We start from the raw sequence: 17,142 nt of genomic DNA, 5'->3' as shown, positions 1-17,142 counted from the left end.
GCAAGGGATTTTTAGATCATATCAAAATGCAAAAATTTGACAATGCTAATACTAATTGCAGGGCATATAAATAAAAGTTATATTTGCTACATTTTATTCTATTGTAGAAATCACAAATTATATGGCTTGCTCTTCACATCTGGTTGTATCAAATTGCAAAAATTGTATCATAAAATTAATTGTATCATCCAATCCTTGCACACATCTTTATTACACTGTGTATGTTTGTACATGTGTCTTTTCTCACCTTGTGAGAGCAAGGCTCCCCTGTGTGCTGTCGGGCTCAGGGTTGGGATGGGTATAGTGGCTCCACAACTCCCTGCAGGCTCTCTTAGCTAAAGTGTACTGCTGAGTTTGAAATGCCACCTGGGGAAGGAGTTGCGACATGAAAATGGCATCAGTATTAGGCTTCACACAGCAAGAGTTTCACCTAGTATTAACACTGTAAATCCTCAAAGTCCTCAACAAATAAGTGTTAATAACAAACAGCGGCTAGTAATTTTGATTACAAAATGGAATTCTAATTACAATATTTATGACAAGATAAACATAAAATACAATGTTAAAGAAACCACCAAGTCAACATAGGGTCAGCTAATTAGTTCACTCACAACCTAGCTTACCTTACCATCTTGATACTAAAAGACTATGCTTCTACTATAAAGCTGCATTTTGCAGTAATAATGCTTAGTAATCCACCATCTGTAGAATGCTGACACAACATTCTGTTGTCCCTGATCTGACTTAAAGTATTCCTTGCTAAGTGTTGGCCTGCTGACTGTGCTGATATGTACCAGTGAATTGGATATGCACCTATACAAGATGTTTAGACTAGTGTATACCTGTGCCAGGTGAGCCCAGGTGGTGAGCAGTGGTAGCGGCAGAGATGCTACGATTGGATCAGTTGTCTCTCCTATGGTGCTGCCCACTAGCTTGCCCTGGCAGTTGTAAGCAGCCACAGCAAACACATACTTCTGGTTGGGCTCCAGCCCCTCCACCGTCAGTTTGCACTGGCTGTGCAAAGCTGGTACCTGTAAATATACACAAGCCACAGACACAAATTCATGTCGCACAGCATGATAGAAACTCTCCCTTCTGGCCCAAACTATCTCTTATGAAATAGACTAATCCTACCAAATTTCCAGTTCCAGGCAGGCTGCAGTCTCCAAGACGGACCTTAAGGTTCACACCCTTGGCTGTGCGGCCGCAGAGCTGGTACCAACACACCTGGGAAGTAAGAAGAGGAAGAAAACTATTTAAGTTATATTAGACTGTTTACTACTAATTAACTACCGACAAAGCTGAAACCAAACTTCACCTGTTCCTCCATGTTGTAAGGTGCTGGGGTAAAGGTTAAAGAGTGATCAGTGCGGGAAAGAAGGATGGGGGGAGGTGGAGGCCTTTCATTTCCCTCCTTCTTTCCTCTGTTGTTATCAGATGTAGAAGTTTCATTTGGACAAGTGGTAGCATTATACAGCTTCCTCTCCTCCACCCCAGCTTTCTCTATCAAGGTCAAGGCCTCCTGGCAGGAGCACACACCAGATATGTATTATTTATTATGTTATTTATTGCTTATTAACTTTTAGTTATTAATTGTGCATACAAGAGGGCATGCATAAAAACATACTAAATGCAGGATCTACATTCATCATGCCTCACAGATGTCATTGTACAAAATAAGCCTATGAGAATTGTATAGTAAATTGTGTTGTGTGCATTGTGTTTTTCTGAGGGTGTGCATGTCACCTCAAGAAGCATCTTGGTTTTACTGCTGTTACTTGGCTCCATGTTGTTGTAGAGCAGCAAAGCTTTCTGCATCAGGAACAGAGCTTTGGATACCTTGTTCTTCCTGATATGTTCCAGGAGCTCAGGCTCTGTCAGAACTAGACACCAACAGCCAAATTTCAGAGCAAATCATCCTAAATAGATCCATTATTTACATGTTGTAGCAGGATTTTAATATAAAACATGAACTGGCACACTCACTGTAAGCATTTGGCTATCTATTTATTAACATTACTAATAATATTTGTGATTTGGCATCACTTTCAAGCCGACATAGTTATCCTGTATAATCCCAACTTTGTTGAGATTTCAACAACTTGATATCAATTAAAGAGATTCATTGGCACAGTAACAGGCTGAGTGGTTTAGTACCTCTCTTTGTGCTGTCAGTCCTAAGTTTTGCAATATCCTTGCCAGCAGCAGTCAGTCTCAGCAATCTAGTGCTGTCTGCAGCTTGCAGCTCTGAGAGAAAGAGAGATTGGGTGATTACAGAATGTAACTACAATATTTTTATTAATATTATTTAAACTACTGTCATGGCAATGCTGCATTACTAGAGAGCTGACACTAAAAACATGCAGGAGAGCTCAGGAGGCCTTGGAGAGCAGTTGTGATAGACCTGGCCTATATGTTCCAAACTGACAGACTGTGTCTTTCGCCAGATAACTGGTCCTCTTATGCCTTTACACTGTCACTAGTATATAAACAGGCATAGACACTTAAGACTGGGAAAATGTATTATTATTAAACTAATCCATGCTGTCTTATTAATAAACATTAATTTAGTTTTGTCCATCTTCTTTCACTGCGCGTCTTTCACCGCATGTCTAAAAGGCCTTCATTTATGTTATTCCTGGACATTTACATTGAATTGGCAGTGAGATTTGAATTTTTGTATGTTTGTAAATGTACATTAAGAACATTTCCTTGCATTTTGTCATTGTGTAATCTTGCCTTTAAATGGACAGCCCTACAAGAGAGAAAAAAAATCTATACTGAACTCCAGATAGGCTAAAGTCACATTCCTAAAATCACTGAGATGATTTAAATTTGGTAGTCCTTTAGTTGGTTTGGTGTGGTAGGATGCCTGACCTGGGTTAAACTGCAATGACTTGAGGGAGACCCTGTGTTGGATGGTGACAAGCTCCAGGTGCAGGTCTGTGGCCAGCAGGGACAGACGCATAGACAGGGTGGGATGAGACCCTCCAACCTCTGATTCTGCCATGGTTTCCAGCTCTTCTTCCCTCTTCTCACTCACTCCATTCCCATTTTCTTCAGCACCCGCCCCTGATGCTGGAGGAAGTGGAGAGTGGGTTGGCGAGGAACCAGGTTTAAATGTCTACCAGGACAAGAGGAAAAGTGGTTTGGAGAGGTTCAGCTAAGGTTGCAGGCTGGCATTTTAACCATACAGCAGATATAACATGTGGTTAACTATCTACCTGCAGGAAGGTGGAGTCAGTGATGGCTGAGCCATTCTGGGTCAACAGTGTGTCCCAGCCCCTTGCCAGAGCGTCACGACCCCTCTCTACCACCTCACATACCTTCTGAAAGCGCTCTGTAATGGAACTCTGCAAACACACACAGACATTTTAGGATGCTACATAAGGCAAGGCAATGTTCAAACACAAGTACATTGTATACAGAAACTAAATTAAATATCACCACTATGTCTCCCCCTTGTGATGTGCAATTGACTGTGCATAATTTTCTGTATGAAATTTAAGCAAGACTGTTGTGATTGTCCTGAAAACCGTCAACCCTCTCAGCTAATTCCCATCCCAAGATTATGTAGTCCTTGATTCTGAGAACCACCAACACAATATTCTCACTGTATACATATCTCTTCACCATAGCTCTTTACAACACCACAGTATAACAGTATTCAAACACACAACTGTGTTTTACCTCAAGAGGAGAGAAAGGGTTGGGCTTTACACCATGTGCCTCACTGGCTGCTAGACAGAAGACACAGGAATAACCACATTATTATGATCGCAGTTGGGCAGGATAGTGTATATGTGTGTGTGCTCAGAACAGTACAGAAACAGTACAGCACAAACTGATTTCTCACCAGGGGAGTGTTCATGTTGATGTTTATTACAGTCAGCAGTGCTCTCCAGCAGCATGGCCAGTCTGAGAGTCATCTCTGCCACCACTATGCAGTCAACAGTCACCAGGTCACTGACAGAGGCCACCTCGCACAGGGAAAACAGGCACCACACCCACTGCAAACATGTGCACAAATAACCCCCCACACGCATAAAGGAAAACTGTCTATGCCAGTAGATCAAACAATGCTGTTCAGAGATTACAAGTAATAACCAAAGCCTAAACTCAAATACAGTCCCCAAAAATTATCACAAAAATGTGTGATAATTGTGGTGTTCAGACATCAGTGGCATCAAGATTACTATGCTGGTATGTAGGCTTTTCTAATTGGTACATAGAAACAAAGACAAAGTGATTTATAACATTTTGCAAATTTAAATTTACTGGTAACTTATGGTAAAAATAAGCCTTTTATCTGGACATAATGACTAAAGTCCAGAAAATTAAAAACAGAGACACTGTCTAGTAGAAAATTACCAACATTAAAGCATTTTTTAAAGTTTTGGACCCAGTTTTATGTCTGGTAATGACATCCTGAACCCCAACATTGGATAATGATCAGGGCAGGCATAAAATCAACTGTAAGATTAATCAAAATTTGGCGTAGACAAGCTTGACATAATGAACAGCTCATGCATGTGTGCTGTTTTGTCCCAAATCAATTTTAGTTTCAATTACAGCCTCAAACTCAAAACAGACATTCACAAAAAATACCATACAGTGCAATTCAAACCAACTCTATTGATACCTGATGATGCTATTGTGTATCATGAAACTGCCAAAAAAAAAATCAAGAGTAACTGATCCTCTTAAATCCTTACCTTGTGGTGATGGTCTTGTTTTCCCAAGTCCTGTTTAGACTCCCAGTGTTGGAACTGAGTTCTCTGAAACACAGGCTTTATCCTACACCACAGGAACAGCACAACATCCAGAATCAGGTCCCTGTCTGGCTGCACCTCCTACACACACACACACACACACACACACACACACACACACACACACACACAAAGAGGTATACTGTTACACACTTGAAACTTGATGAAACTACCAAACAAACTATTTGTATATTCAAGCTCTCATGCACACATGCTTCTTCTAGATTTTTGAATCCTTATGAGGACAAATATGTCTAAACAAAAAATAAACAAATAAATAAAGCTGCTCCCTGGATCTCACCTGAACCCTAAACTCTGGGATAACCCAGTTTGTAGTCAGAACTCTAAACCCTAAATAAAACCCCAAAATAATGTTTTTGATTATCAAATATATAACCCTTTTTCTCATACACACACAAACATACACACAGACTGACCAGAGCAGAGCCACAAACAGACTTGTGAAGGGTGTCAACCAGGGTAATGAACTCAGCACTCATCACGGCTTCAGACTTGTGTCGCTCTGTTCAAAACAAACACGACAATGTGATGCACAAATAACTGAAATATTAAGTAAGCTGAGTAAAAAAGTCCATACGGCTCCAAAATATTTATATTATATTTTCTTTCAAGATATTAACCTACATCCTAAAGACAGACTGCCCACTGCACATGATATGCTCTGAGCAAGGTTTTAACTCCAGGGACCAGGGCAATTATTGACTTTTTGGCAAACATAAACAGTGAGCGCCTCCTTATCACAAGCTCAAACATAATTTTTAAATATGTAAAATATATGTTTAAAAGAAGGTTATCTAGTATTAGGGACAGGGAGGAAACAGGCTAAGCCACTCACCAATTTGAAAATTACTATTGAGCTATTGAACTGATGACTGATTCATCTAATCATTTATCTGATCCAGTATTGCTGTATTTAATCCAGTATTGCTACTAACATTTGTGTTTGAAAGCAGTCATAATACACTCTATGGCTGCAGGGGTTCAGAATCCAGAAATAGAAACAAGAAGGTAGTTGTGGACAAAAGTCTGGGCTACAGCAAAAAAGGTGGCTTGAACCCTTTGTGGACAGAATAGAGCTTCTGGTAATGCATTTATCTAAATAAAGAGGCTGTACAATATATGGACCTCTACCATTGATCAGAATGTCCTCCTTAAAGCGGATCCTCTCGGAAGACTGGAAACTGTTGAAGCTGTCCAGCAAAGCTAACTCAAGCTCTGCTTTCCTGAGTGGCATCCCCTCAACATCCTGAGACATAGAGACATACAGAGATGAAAATACACAAAGACACAAAGTGACAACACCAATATACATGTGCATTCATGAAACTCATATTGATAACATTAGGATACATCAGTTAGAGATGATATGGGACTGTAAGAGAAATGCTTGTGTACTACTCACAGGTAACAGCTGCAGCATTGCTCTGGCCAGTGCAGTAAATACATCAAACTGCTCATAATGAAACAACAACTTGATGAACTTCACTGCAGACATGAATGATACTTTGTTTTCTCCTAGTAATAAAAAACACATCAAAGTAATGCACATTTGACACTACTTCACATTTTCACACTATGGAAAGAAAAACACACCTTACTGTGTTCGCTAGTCGTGTAAAAATGAGAAAAAGAACTGTGACTGACCTGAGAGGGCTAACTCCATTAAAGTGGACTCAGATGTACATTTGCTGAGAGACATCAAAAGGCGGTCATCACGCCCTTGCTCACTAGCGCCTCCTATTCCTTAACACATTAGACAGATATGGGCAAAAAAACCCACACCGACCCCATAATTGCACATGTTCACAACAACAAAGTAAAATTTCATTTTCAGAATTTTAAAATCAGCTGTGATTTTATAAAGGCTAAACCTGATCTACTAGCTTGCCAGCATTATCGGCAAGCAAAAGGCATGTTATTTAATCCTTGTGAGGCTAGAAATGTGTGTTTTACTAACCACCCAGAATACTGATGCCAGCAGAAAGGAGTTCCAGGACCACCTCCTGCAGCTCTGGTTCATCTGGCATACCAGTTTGCAGCGGGCGTCTGCTGCTGTCCCACAGGGCTTCAAGGATGCCTAAGAACTGTGCTGCACTGCTGTCATACAGCTCTATTAACACATGCTCTGTTGTGGTACGAGGCCATGGCACCTATATACGGGCAGGCATGCAACTGTTACTTTAACTGTTTACAGTCAAGGTGATGCTCCAAGAATAGCTATATCTACCAAAATCTGTGAATGACCTGAATAAAATGCCTGTCACAGAGAATATTTAAAGTAACTGGGGCATTGCAAGACAGTAGGATGTTGAATCAATGCTGATGCACATTTTACATTTTAGATCACAGAGGCAGTCTTGAAGATATTAACATTTAGATAAATGCTGCAAAATATGATATATTAACACATAAAGCATAAAAAATATCTAGCATCTAAAATGGCTTGACATGACATATTAAAGATTAGGGAAAGGACTAAGGTAAACTAACACTATCAGCATTTCTAAGCAGTTTTCTTATAATACTTTTAATTGTGATGACTTTTTTTATTGTATCTGTGTATTTTTTATGATTGTATGTTTTAGATATATATTTATATGCATGATTTATTCATTTTTTGTGGTTCTATGAATGGTACATGTAATGTTTGTGAAAAGGAGCAAGATTAGTGGAGAAAAAATGAACTAGGATCTTAATTAGTCTGACGCAGCTTTGTGATAAATAGTTAAGTATTGTGATTGTTCATATAGGATCAAATTGCAGTTCAAGATATTATTTCCATTATGTGATTTTGTTACTATAGTCTTATGTAGTCATGATGCAAAACTTTTATCTGAAAAAGTAATACAAGGATGACTAGATGGAATAGAGCAAAATGGTAGGACTCAAAGGTAGGGTCCACATTTGAGGACTACACTTTTGAAGAATCTATTACAGGAAAAAGTGAAGCTTTTATCATTAGACAGCAGTCTAATAATAAAAATCCTGTTGAAGCACACGATATGAGAGTTTTGTTAAATTTGGCAGTTGCTTATAAGTGTGTTCCTATTTCACTGAGCTTTAGTCTGTCTTTCCCTTTGGCTCTACTAGCAGAGATGTTATTTACAGCTCATAAAGAAATGAAATGTTTCAACCGCGTAGCTATAGAATTTAAGGTATTGCCATATGTTTGGTAGGTTTGCTAGACTGGGCGTGTCCTTCAAGATGCCTCATGCTACATTAGTCATGACATAGTGTTATCGATGATCTAGTTGCATTACATTTGGTATGTCCTTCAGGTTGCCCTTGGTTTTGGCTCGGAACATGCCTTTGGGTCTCTTCCTGGGCTCATACACTGCCCGCTTGAACAACATGGTGGCCAGCTAAAGAAACAACAACAAACAAACAAATTAAACTGCTCTGAATCCATTTTGATTGTAAAGAAAACAAAATACAGTAAAGGACACAACGGCACAATATGGAAGGACAACAAATTGTTATCCAGACATTTGTTCAGGAGACAGTTGTCTACAGTATGTAGGCTACAGGTGTTATTTAATTTATGGCAACACTGTGTTCGGATACTACTTATACTCATTCAAGTTGAGGAAGACATATTATGACGTGCTAGCTCAGTAAACCCCTATCCAATACAAGGGACTCTTAGACTAACTCTAGCAAAGCAAGTATACCTTTGCATTTTCACCATGAACGTTGTAGTCCCTATGCAATACTTGCAATATTTGCATGCATTTGTATGTACTTTATGGTCCATTAATCACTTTGAAGTTTCTATCAGTATTAAGGCTACAGTTGCTGAAAAGCGTGCCCTGCCTTGATGGAGGCTTCTTTGTAAGCTCTCTGAGTCTCTCTGGTGGCAGGAACTCCACTCTGCTCCTCCAGTTTAGCTAGCTCATTGATTTTTCCTAAGGCTCTCCTGGCAAAGACCTGAACACATTGGCAGAAAAACAAACACAGACACACAAACATGCACACAGTTAGAGGAGTGTTTTCATAGTGTGGTGAGTTTAACTGCAGTTGTCTTAAAACTTATCGGGAAAAGTAAAGTATAAAAATATGGAATGTTGGTAGACTCAGGGGAAACTTGCAGTCTGATTGTGCTTTGAAAAAATCCAGCATCAAAATGTTTAACATGTGAAATGATATTTTACCAATCAAGATGCCAAACTTCATGTTAATCTGTATCTCCTGTTAACAAACTGTAAAATAAGCGTGGGAGTCAAATTATAGTGTAGCTCAGTGCAAGAGATGATGGCACTGAGTTTATGATCATTTTGACTTTCTTAAACTGTACACATAATGTCCTATCTTTGATTACAGTGAAAAAGTCCAGTGCTATTTGAGACTCTCTAAGGCAGATCAGCACTATGCAGACAGTTGGCTGACAAATGGTTGGTAAAATTGATTTAAAACAGCAAAAGGCAAACCAAGACAAAATGACCAGTGTTACAGTACTTAGTTACTAGATCAACTTCAACACAGTCGTCAGCACATAGACTTTCTATAGAAACAACATGATAATTATTTTTAACATTACTTGTAATGAACATGTGTTTGTAAGTGTGTGGAAATCTCAGTCTTTCACCTCTGCCTGCACTGCAGCCTGGATGTCGTAGTAACACTGGCAGACAGCACAGTAGAGCGTGACCATCCAGGGCAGATATTTCACAGTCATCAGAGGGATTGACAGCTCGACGCTAATACTGGCCCACAGCAGGAACTCCAGCACCTGGATGTGAAATCAACCAGACAGCATGACGCAGAGATTTCATCTTACCAATCAACTTCAGTACTGGTTATATCACTTCATTTCAGCAAGGAAAAGGGAAATACCGTTCAACTGTAGTAGTCAAATGTTACAGATGTAGTAGGGTTTGTAAACTGTAATTAATGTTTATGAACATTTGAAAACAAGAAAAAAAGAGGACAAACATTTTGATTCTCAGTATACCCAGAAATTGAAGACTTATTTCCCATATCTGAACAACTAAATGAGAAACATACAAGTGATGGCCACAATTACAACTGCTATTTGTCACTGAAACATGCAAAACATGCACAGAACAACACTGATCATATATTAGCAAGATTTTTATTTAAAAGCATCTTCATTCTTTTTGTTGATCTCATTTTGGATTTCTTGGACTTTATTCCCAGTAAAAAACCTTAACTAAAACATTCTTTATATTCTTTATTCTCATAGCATTCTTTAATATTCATATATCACATTATTCAAAACAAAAGGACAAAAATCTTCAGTGGCTTAGATTGCAAAAGTGAATATCAAATACTTGCAGTATTACGAGTTCATATCCAGCTCTCCACCCATCACTCGCTCTGCCCCAAATTCCCTTTCCCTCTACTGAGCAAATCCATCAGAAAATACACAAAATATTCTTGTATAAAAGGTTGCTTCAAAGATGAATAGCCAATACCAGGTACAATCACAGGTACTATAGGTGTTAATAGGTACTTGGATACAATACCTGTGCACTAAAGTTCATGGTCATTAGGTAGCGACAGATGTTGTAGATGTGCAGTGAACCTGGAAAAGATATGAAAGAGGGACAAAAAGAGAGAGATGCAGTTAGGTCTATAATAAATTTAAAAAAAAAATACGGTGGTTGAACCTCTGTTCTTCTCACTTTTCCAAATAATTTTATAATTATTGTTTTTGGACAATGCATGGCACTTACTTTTAACAAATCTAACTCGCCGAGGGGTGCCGAACTGTGCGCCGAGGGGCGCACAGTTTCGTATTTTGGCAGACCGAGGTGCGCTGAGATGGGAGTGGCAGCACAGCAGGGGGGGGTGTCAACAGATTCAGCTTGGCGCAGTGACATTTTCATGCCAAAAGGCTTCGCCGAGGTGCGCCCAAAGCTCGCCATCTGAAACCACGTCTACTTTCAGCGCAAGGCAGAGCGGACCCAGCGTAGTGCAATTTTGGCTGACAGGCGGGCAGTGCGCACACATCACCAAAACCTCACAATCAGCACAAACGGTGCCAATCTCCTTTGATCTGACATCAGTCGTGACAGTACAGTCGATATGGAGATAAATTTATGTGGTATAGTGTTTTTTGTAGGTATTTATTGTGTTGTTAATGTGCCTGACATTCCGGAAACCTGCCCGTGAGGTTTTGGTGACAGGTGCGCACTGCGCGCCTGTGAGCCAAAGTTGCACTACACCGGGCCCGCTCCGCCTGCGGCAGTAGACCTCTTTGTCAATTGTGTAAACGTTCAATACGCCTTCGCGCAGCGCATTTTAAAGGCAAGGACAGGGGCTCATTTGATTGGTTTAAAGTGAATCGGCTGTGTCAAACCCACTCCACACCTTCTCTCCTCCCTTGCGCCGGTAGGAGGAACGGCGGAGTACTTGCGCCATGGCGCACGGCGTGCCAAAATTGCAAAATCCACTTGGCCACACCCACTTGGCGAAGCGCAGGTGCGCTGCACCCCTGCCTCGCCCGGTCTGCGAAAATAGAGCCCTATATGAAACAATCCTGTCTTTTATATAAATAACATAAGACCCCTGCTTGTAGTACCTCACGCACCATCTTCATTTCTATATACAGTACAGGCCAAAAGTTTGGACACACCTTCTCAATGGTCTTCACTTCACAGGTGTGCCTTATCAGGGTTAATTAGTGGAATTTCTTGCTTTATCAATGGGGTTGGGACCATCAGTTGTGTTGTGCAGAAGTCAGGTTGGTACACAGCCGACAGCCCTATTGGACAACTGTTAAAATTCATATTATGGCAAGAACCAATCAGCTAACTAAAGAAAAACGAGTGGCCATCATTACTTTAAGAAATTAAGGTCAGTCAGTCTGGAAAATTGCAAAAACTTTAAATGTGTCCCCAAGTGGAGTCGCAAAAACCATCAAGCACTACAACGAAACTGGCACACATGAGGACCGACCCAGGAAAGGAAGACCAAGAATCACCTCTGCTTCTGAGGACAAGTTCATCCGAGTCACTGGCCTCAGAAATCGCAAGTTAACAGCAGCTCAGATCAGAGACCAGATAAATGCCACACAGAGTTCTAGCAGCAGACCCATCTCTAGAACAACTGTTAAGAGAAGACTGCGCGAATCAGGCCTTCATGGTCAAATAGCTGCTAGGAAACCACTGCTAAGGAGAGGCAACAAGCAGAAGAGGAGGAGGAGGTGTGATGGTGTGGGGGTGTTTTGCTGGTGACACTGTTGGGGATTTATTCAAAATTGAAGGCACACTGAACCAGCATGGCTACCACAGCATCCTGCAGCGACATGCCATCCCATCCGGTTTGCGTTTAGTTGGACGATTATTTATTTTTCAACAGGACAATGAGCCGAAACACTCCTCCAGGCTGTGTAAGGGCTATTTGACCAAGAAGGAGAGTGATGGAGTGCTGCGGCAGATGACCTGGCCTCCACAGTCACCGGACCTGAACCCAATCAAGATGGTTTGGGGTGAGCTGGACCGCAGAGTGAAGGCAAAGGGGCCAACAAGTGCTAAACACCTCTGGGAACTCCTTCAAGACTGTTGGAAAACCATTTCAGGTGACTACCTCTTGAAGCTCATCGGAGAATGCCAAGAGTGTGCAAAGCAGTAATCAGAGCAAAGGGTGGCTATTTTGAAGAAACTAGAATATAAAACATGTTTTCAGTTATTTCACCTTTTTTTGTTAAGTACATAACTCCACATGTGTTCATTCATAGTTTTGATTCCTTCAGTTAGAATCTACAATGTAAATAGTCATGAAAATAAAGAAAACGCATTGAATGAGAAGGTGTGTCCAAACTTTTGGCCTGTACTGTAGGTCTACTGTGAGCGGTTATACCATTATACAGCTGCCAGCAGAGGTGTTCATGTTGCTGAAGGGCCTGCATCATGACCCTGATGAAGTTCAGCACACACAGCAGCCTGCAGAGTCCTGCCTGGCTCAGGACATCATGCTTCTTCTCCTGCTCAAATATACACAGGTAGCAGCCCTGTAGTGCACGGAACTGCACACACGCACGCACGCGCGCGCGCACACACACACACACACACACACACACAAAGGGAAGGATGCAATTTGCATAGGTCCAAACACTTGATTGACACCAGCAATTTGCAATTTTTCAAAGTCAAACTAATTAATCAATGCAACAAGAATTAAAGTTCCTCAAAGTGATTATCTTGCAATTTTTCTAACATAAAGAAATAACTGTAGCATTATTTACTTTTAGATTGTGATAAAAATGGAACTGTGGCATCCATGGCCAGCAGCTGCCTTTCATTAGCTCCAATTTCATTCTTCTATCACATATGGAACATTTATTATTTTGATTTATAAATATTAAAGAGGGTTTTATGATATTTTTCTGATACTGTTTGTTTTTTGTTGTTTGTTGGCATGTTTGTTTTTCAAAAGAAAGCAATAAAGTTGTCCAATAAAGTTATCTACACAGAAACTCATCACAAACAGAAAGATACATACAGCCAAAGTTGTCCAATAAAGTTATCTAAACAGAAACTCATCACACACAGAAAGATACATACAACCAAACACAGGAAGGTACAGTAGTGTACCTTCATGTTCAGTGTGTGTTGATCTGTATCAAAGCCTTCAGGGAAAAAGCAGGCCATAAAAGTGCTCAGATCTGTGACATCAGTTATATCCACTGAGCTGAACTGCTGCAGGTGAGGGGTGTAGCCATGCCATAACGCCAGGTTGTACAACTACAGAGGGAGAGCAAAACAAGGCATAATGAAAATTGTGAATAATGTGTGTGGTACAGCATGTGGATGATGACAAAGAAACTGAGGCCAGTTGTTATGTCACAGTTTGTGTCAATAAATTAAGTGTGACCATAACTTTAAGACAGGGTCTACCAAACACCCAAGCACTAGTGAAGATACTTCACAGTCATCAGAAGCAAATAAGTATCACAGTCATTAGAAGCAAATAAGTATATTATACTATGTTATATGTTATATAACTGATTCATTTGTTAGGCACTTTATTTGACAGCAAAGTAAACCTAGTAAACATAATATGCACAGCAACCAGTTCAAAGATTCCTTTTACAGTACTCAGTATTTCTTGATTAAATGTGAATTAATTATTACTTATTGAAATAATATATCAGGGGCTTAATTTAACAATAAGTTGAAGAAATGGAGTTGGATAAACAACTAACCTCACCAAAGAAGCTACTAACAGCGAGCCATATTGCTGATTACCTTTATGCCAAAAAGAAAATCTGCAATATGCAGCATGTGTTCCTGGTACAGCTTCGAAGGCAGTCGATGTTTGTATTTGCTGCAAATCCCCACCAGCAGTTTAACCCTTCAAATTAAAAGATACATTGAAGACACTTGTAACTAAATTGGCAAAAGGACACTTCACTGAAAAACAAAGCTGGTTCCATGAGTGTAACCACAACTATATCCCAGACACAAATTCATTCAGTTTCCCATTTAATGAGCCATAATGACTTTGATTTTTTCCCAATAGATGCCATCCAGGGAACACTTTTTCCATGTACCACACCAGTATGTAAATTGGCACCCTGAGCATTGGAGATCACTCTCTGCACTAAACTAGACACACCGGCCAAGGTTGCAGGCCAAAGTACAGCCACACCGGCAATCGATCAGGTACATTAGCCAGCTATTCTGTGATCATAAAAAGTCTAGTTGTTGACCACAACATGCCACGATTTTCTATTCACAGCACACAAAAGTCCCTTGGATGTGCATCTCAGGGGGGTGAATACGTTGCACCTGTGAGAAATATTTTGTAGCTACGCAGTTACGTTAATGGAAAATACGAAACCGAGGTATTTAGTTTTTAGTTTTCTTTACAAACAGAATATTCCGCTATTAACTGACTTTTAACCTGAAACGTTATTTTTCTTTTTTTTTTTTTTTTCATTTTCCTTCCACTTAGCCACAAACGTTAGCTTCTCAGTATGGACAGCATTGATGATATCTTACCCTCTGGCGTAAGAACTGTTGTCTTGGCTGGGCGTAGAGGTGAATCGTTTCATTAGCGTTAAAAACGAGCTAACCTCTCGTTCAAACGCTAAAATAACTGGGTTTCTTCTATCAATGTCCCCGTAATATGAAGCAGGGAACTCCATTTCTGTCATTTTTTTTTTACTAACTACTCCTGCCACAACAATATCCAACAACAAACCGCTCAGCGCGTCCGGGGCAGGCTTGTTGCCATGGTAACGACGCTGCTCCGTGTAGAGGCACGTTGACCCCAGACTGTCTCAGCAAGACTGGCATACTGGACAAGGCTGTTTTAAATAATGTGTGTACCCTTTATTTTCAGAAATACACCGATAAAGTCTATTTTCAAAATGACCAGCTTTTTACTCTCTCTTATCTCAATTAGAAGCTGGGTCTAAATTAACTGCATTGGCGGTTACCATGGATGCAGTTTTGTCGTTCTTTTTTTTTTTTTAATCATAATTTGCAATCAGTCAGTTATGTTATTAGATAGACATACAATCATCAAAAGCAGCTGAGAAAAAGTATAACCTTGGTGCACTTTGAAAAATCAAACAAATTTACTTACTGACACTCATATTCAGAATCAAAATCAGAGTCACAAAAATTTTATTTATCCCTGTGGGAAAACTGGGTTCACTGATAGGTATATTATAGACCAATCAGAGGTCTGTTTTCTTCTCACACACATAACAGAGAAGCCTGAATGGGTGCATATTGCCTACATACACCTGATAACACATGGCAGCTGCCATACCGAACTGACCCCTATGCCCTCATACTAAAATCACAGTGTGCTACCATTTGGCCATGAGAAATTGTCTCTGTACTCCTATGCCTGATGACACCATTAGAATGAGAAATGCTATTGATTTTGTAAAAACATGTTCAAACAAGCCAGTCCTAGAGACACTACACAGTGAATACAGTGAACGAGTCTAACAGTGGACAAGGTCATCAGCTAGGCCACCCAGTGCCAGTGCTGCAGTGACAGAGAGAATGTTATGAATGGGTTTTGGTTTATTTAGTAGCTTTTTGTGGTGTGATTGATTTCTCTTGTGCTATACAAAATGGCCGATGGTTTATTAGTTTACAATATTTTAATGATTGTATATTTGTTTGTTCAGGGACTAAGGGTGGAAATTAGCTTTAGGGCTATAGCCTTGTACAGTGCATCTCTCCCTTTCGGGTTAATGTCCCCTGTACCTTGTCCCTGTTTTCAAAAAAATAAATAAATAAATAAATCAAAAAATCAAATAAACTAAGGGGGCGAGGAGATTCCATAAGGCTGGACCAGATCTGACAGCCAGTCCCAGGTACCAGAGGCTGCCACATGGTTTTACTTTATCTCGATCTAAACTCGGTCTGTTGTTCTTCAGGGTTTTGGCAGTTATGTCACAGATGTGGGCCAGTGCCTTTTCTCACCTTGCGTGCCACCTGTACTACTGAAACTGGAGATGGGGTAGGTGTAAGATATGAAAATATATCATTCCTATCACTTAACCAATAACCCAAAATGACCACTCCTTTTCTATTTTTTTATTTCATTATTTTATATCATTGTTGTTAATTTAACAAACCAATTCATCATAGATCAAATAATGACATACAGATAGAAATCTAATGTGCTTATTTTCATTTTTTTACATGCCTGGCATGGTACTATTGAGGGGGTAGGAGAAAAGCTATATAGCCTCAGGTAAAGCTTGCTTTGTGCAGAATATGTGTATTTATTTTTCTCCAGTCCTACATGTCTAATACAGTTTTAACAGTGACACAGTGACCCAAGCTTGTTTTGGTCCCTCTCTCTCTCTCTCTCTCTCTCTCTCTCTCTCTCTCTCTCTCTCTCTCTCTCTGTGTGTGGGTGTGTGTGTGTGTGTGTGGTGTGTGTGTGGCTTACTGGCCCATCATCTGTCAGAATGAAACTCAACTGTGGGTAAATAAACCTGTGTGCAGTAAATTACATGAAGACCTGCCACTTTTTTGTCTGACTTGAAGAGAAACGTCAATTAATCATTGAATCAGCGGGTAAATAAGCAATGCTCATTATTGGTGCAGGTTTTGGGAAATGATGAGGCAAATGTTTGTACTTTGTCTTGGTTTCACAACTCCTTTGTTATTTTATCCAACATGTGACCAAGTGTGTACACATAAGTGGAAAGCCCAGATCAGAAAAGGAGGGCTTTGATGCCTATTAAATGTCAGGACAGGCAAAACCACTCTGGAGCTCTCTCAAAGTTGTCTTACATATTACATACACATAATATAATATAAACTATGTCAATTAGAATTATCATCTGACTGAATGCATTATTATTAAAATGCAGATGTTTTTCTCAAGGTTTCAATCAAAAACCAGA

General features: G+C 40.0%; 1 protein-coding gene across 1 annotated transcript in view; it reads right to left on the bottom strand.

Annotated features, from left to right (window-relative positions):
• Positions 1-14,907, bottom strand: part of cfap54 (cilia and flagella associated 54) — a 41,798-nt gene extending 26,891 nt beyond the window's left edge. Inside the window, exons 1-23 of the mRNA XM_030069139.1 lie at positions 14,762-14,907; positions 14,006-14,111; positions 13,352-13,501; positions 12,618-12,783; positions 10,280-10,338; positions 9,379-9,522; positions 8,607-8,720; positions 8,054-8,155; positions 6,751-6,943; positions 6,438-6,536; positions 6,196-6,308; positions 5,925-6,039; positions 5,210-5,295; positions 4,716-4,853; positions 3,887-4,010; positions 3,691-3,740; positions 3,225-3,353; positions 2,878-3,124; positions 1,747-1,883; positions 1,319-1,522; positions 1,135-1,227; positions 843-1,031; positions 248-366 (exon numbers count right to left, since the gene is read on the bottom strand). Of these exons, the coding sequence (XP_029924999.1) occupies positions 248-366; positions 843-1,031; positions 1,135-1,227; positions 1,319-1,522; positions 1,747-1,883; positions 2,878-3,124; positions 3,225-3,353; positions 3,691-3,740; positions 3,887-4,010; positions 4,716-4,853; positions 5,210-5,295; positions 5,925-6,039; positions 6,196-6,308; positions 6,438-6,536; positions 6,751-6,943; positions 8,054-8,155; positions 8,607-8,720; positions 9,379-9,522; positions 10,280-10,338; positions 12,618-12,783; positions 13,352-13,501; positions 14,006-14,111; positions 14,762-14,907 (3,023 nt within the window). The remainder of the gene's footprint in view (positions 1-247; positions 367-842; positions 1,032-1,134; positions 1,228-1,318; positions 1,523-1,746; positions 1,884-2,877; positions 3,125-3,224; positions 3,354-3,690; positions 3,741-3,886; positions 4,011-4,715; positions 4,854-5,209; positions 5,296-5,924; positions 6,040-6,195; positions 6,309-6,437; positions 6,537-6,750; positions 6,944-8,053; positions 8,156-8,606; positions 8,721-9,378; positions 9,523-10,279; positions 10,339-12,617; positions 12,784-13,351; positions 13,502-14,005; positions 14,112-14,761) is intronic.
• Positions 14,908-17,142: the final 2,235 nt, after the last annotated feature.

The sequence above is a fragment of the Myripristis murdjan genome, chromosome 14 (genome assembly GCF_902150065.1).
Source record: "Myripristis murdjan chromosome 14, fMyrMur1.1, whole genome shotgun sequence".
NCBI classification, from domain to species: Eukaryota; Metazoa; Chordata; class Actinopteri; order Holocentriformes; family Holocentridae; genus Myripristis; species Myripristis murdjan.
The sequence above is the reverse complement of the archived record's forward strand: the minus strand, read 5'-3'. Positions and strand labels throughout refer to the sequence as shown.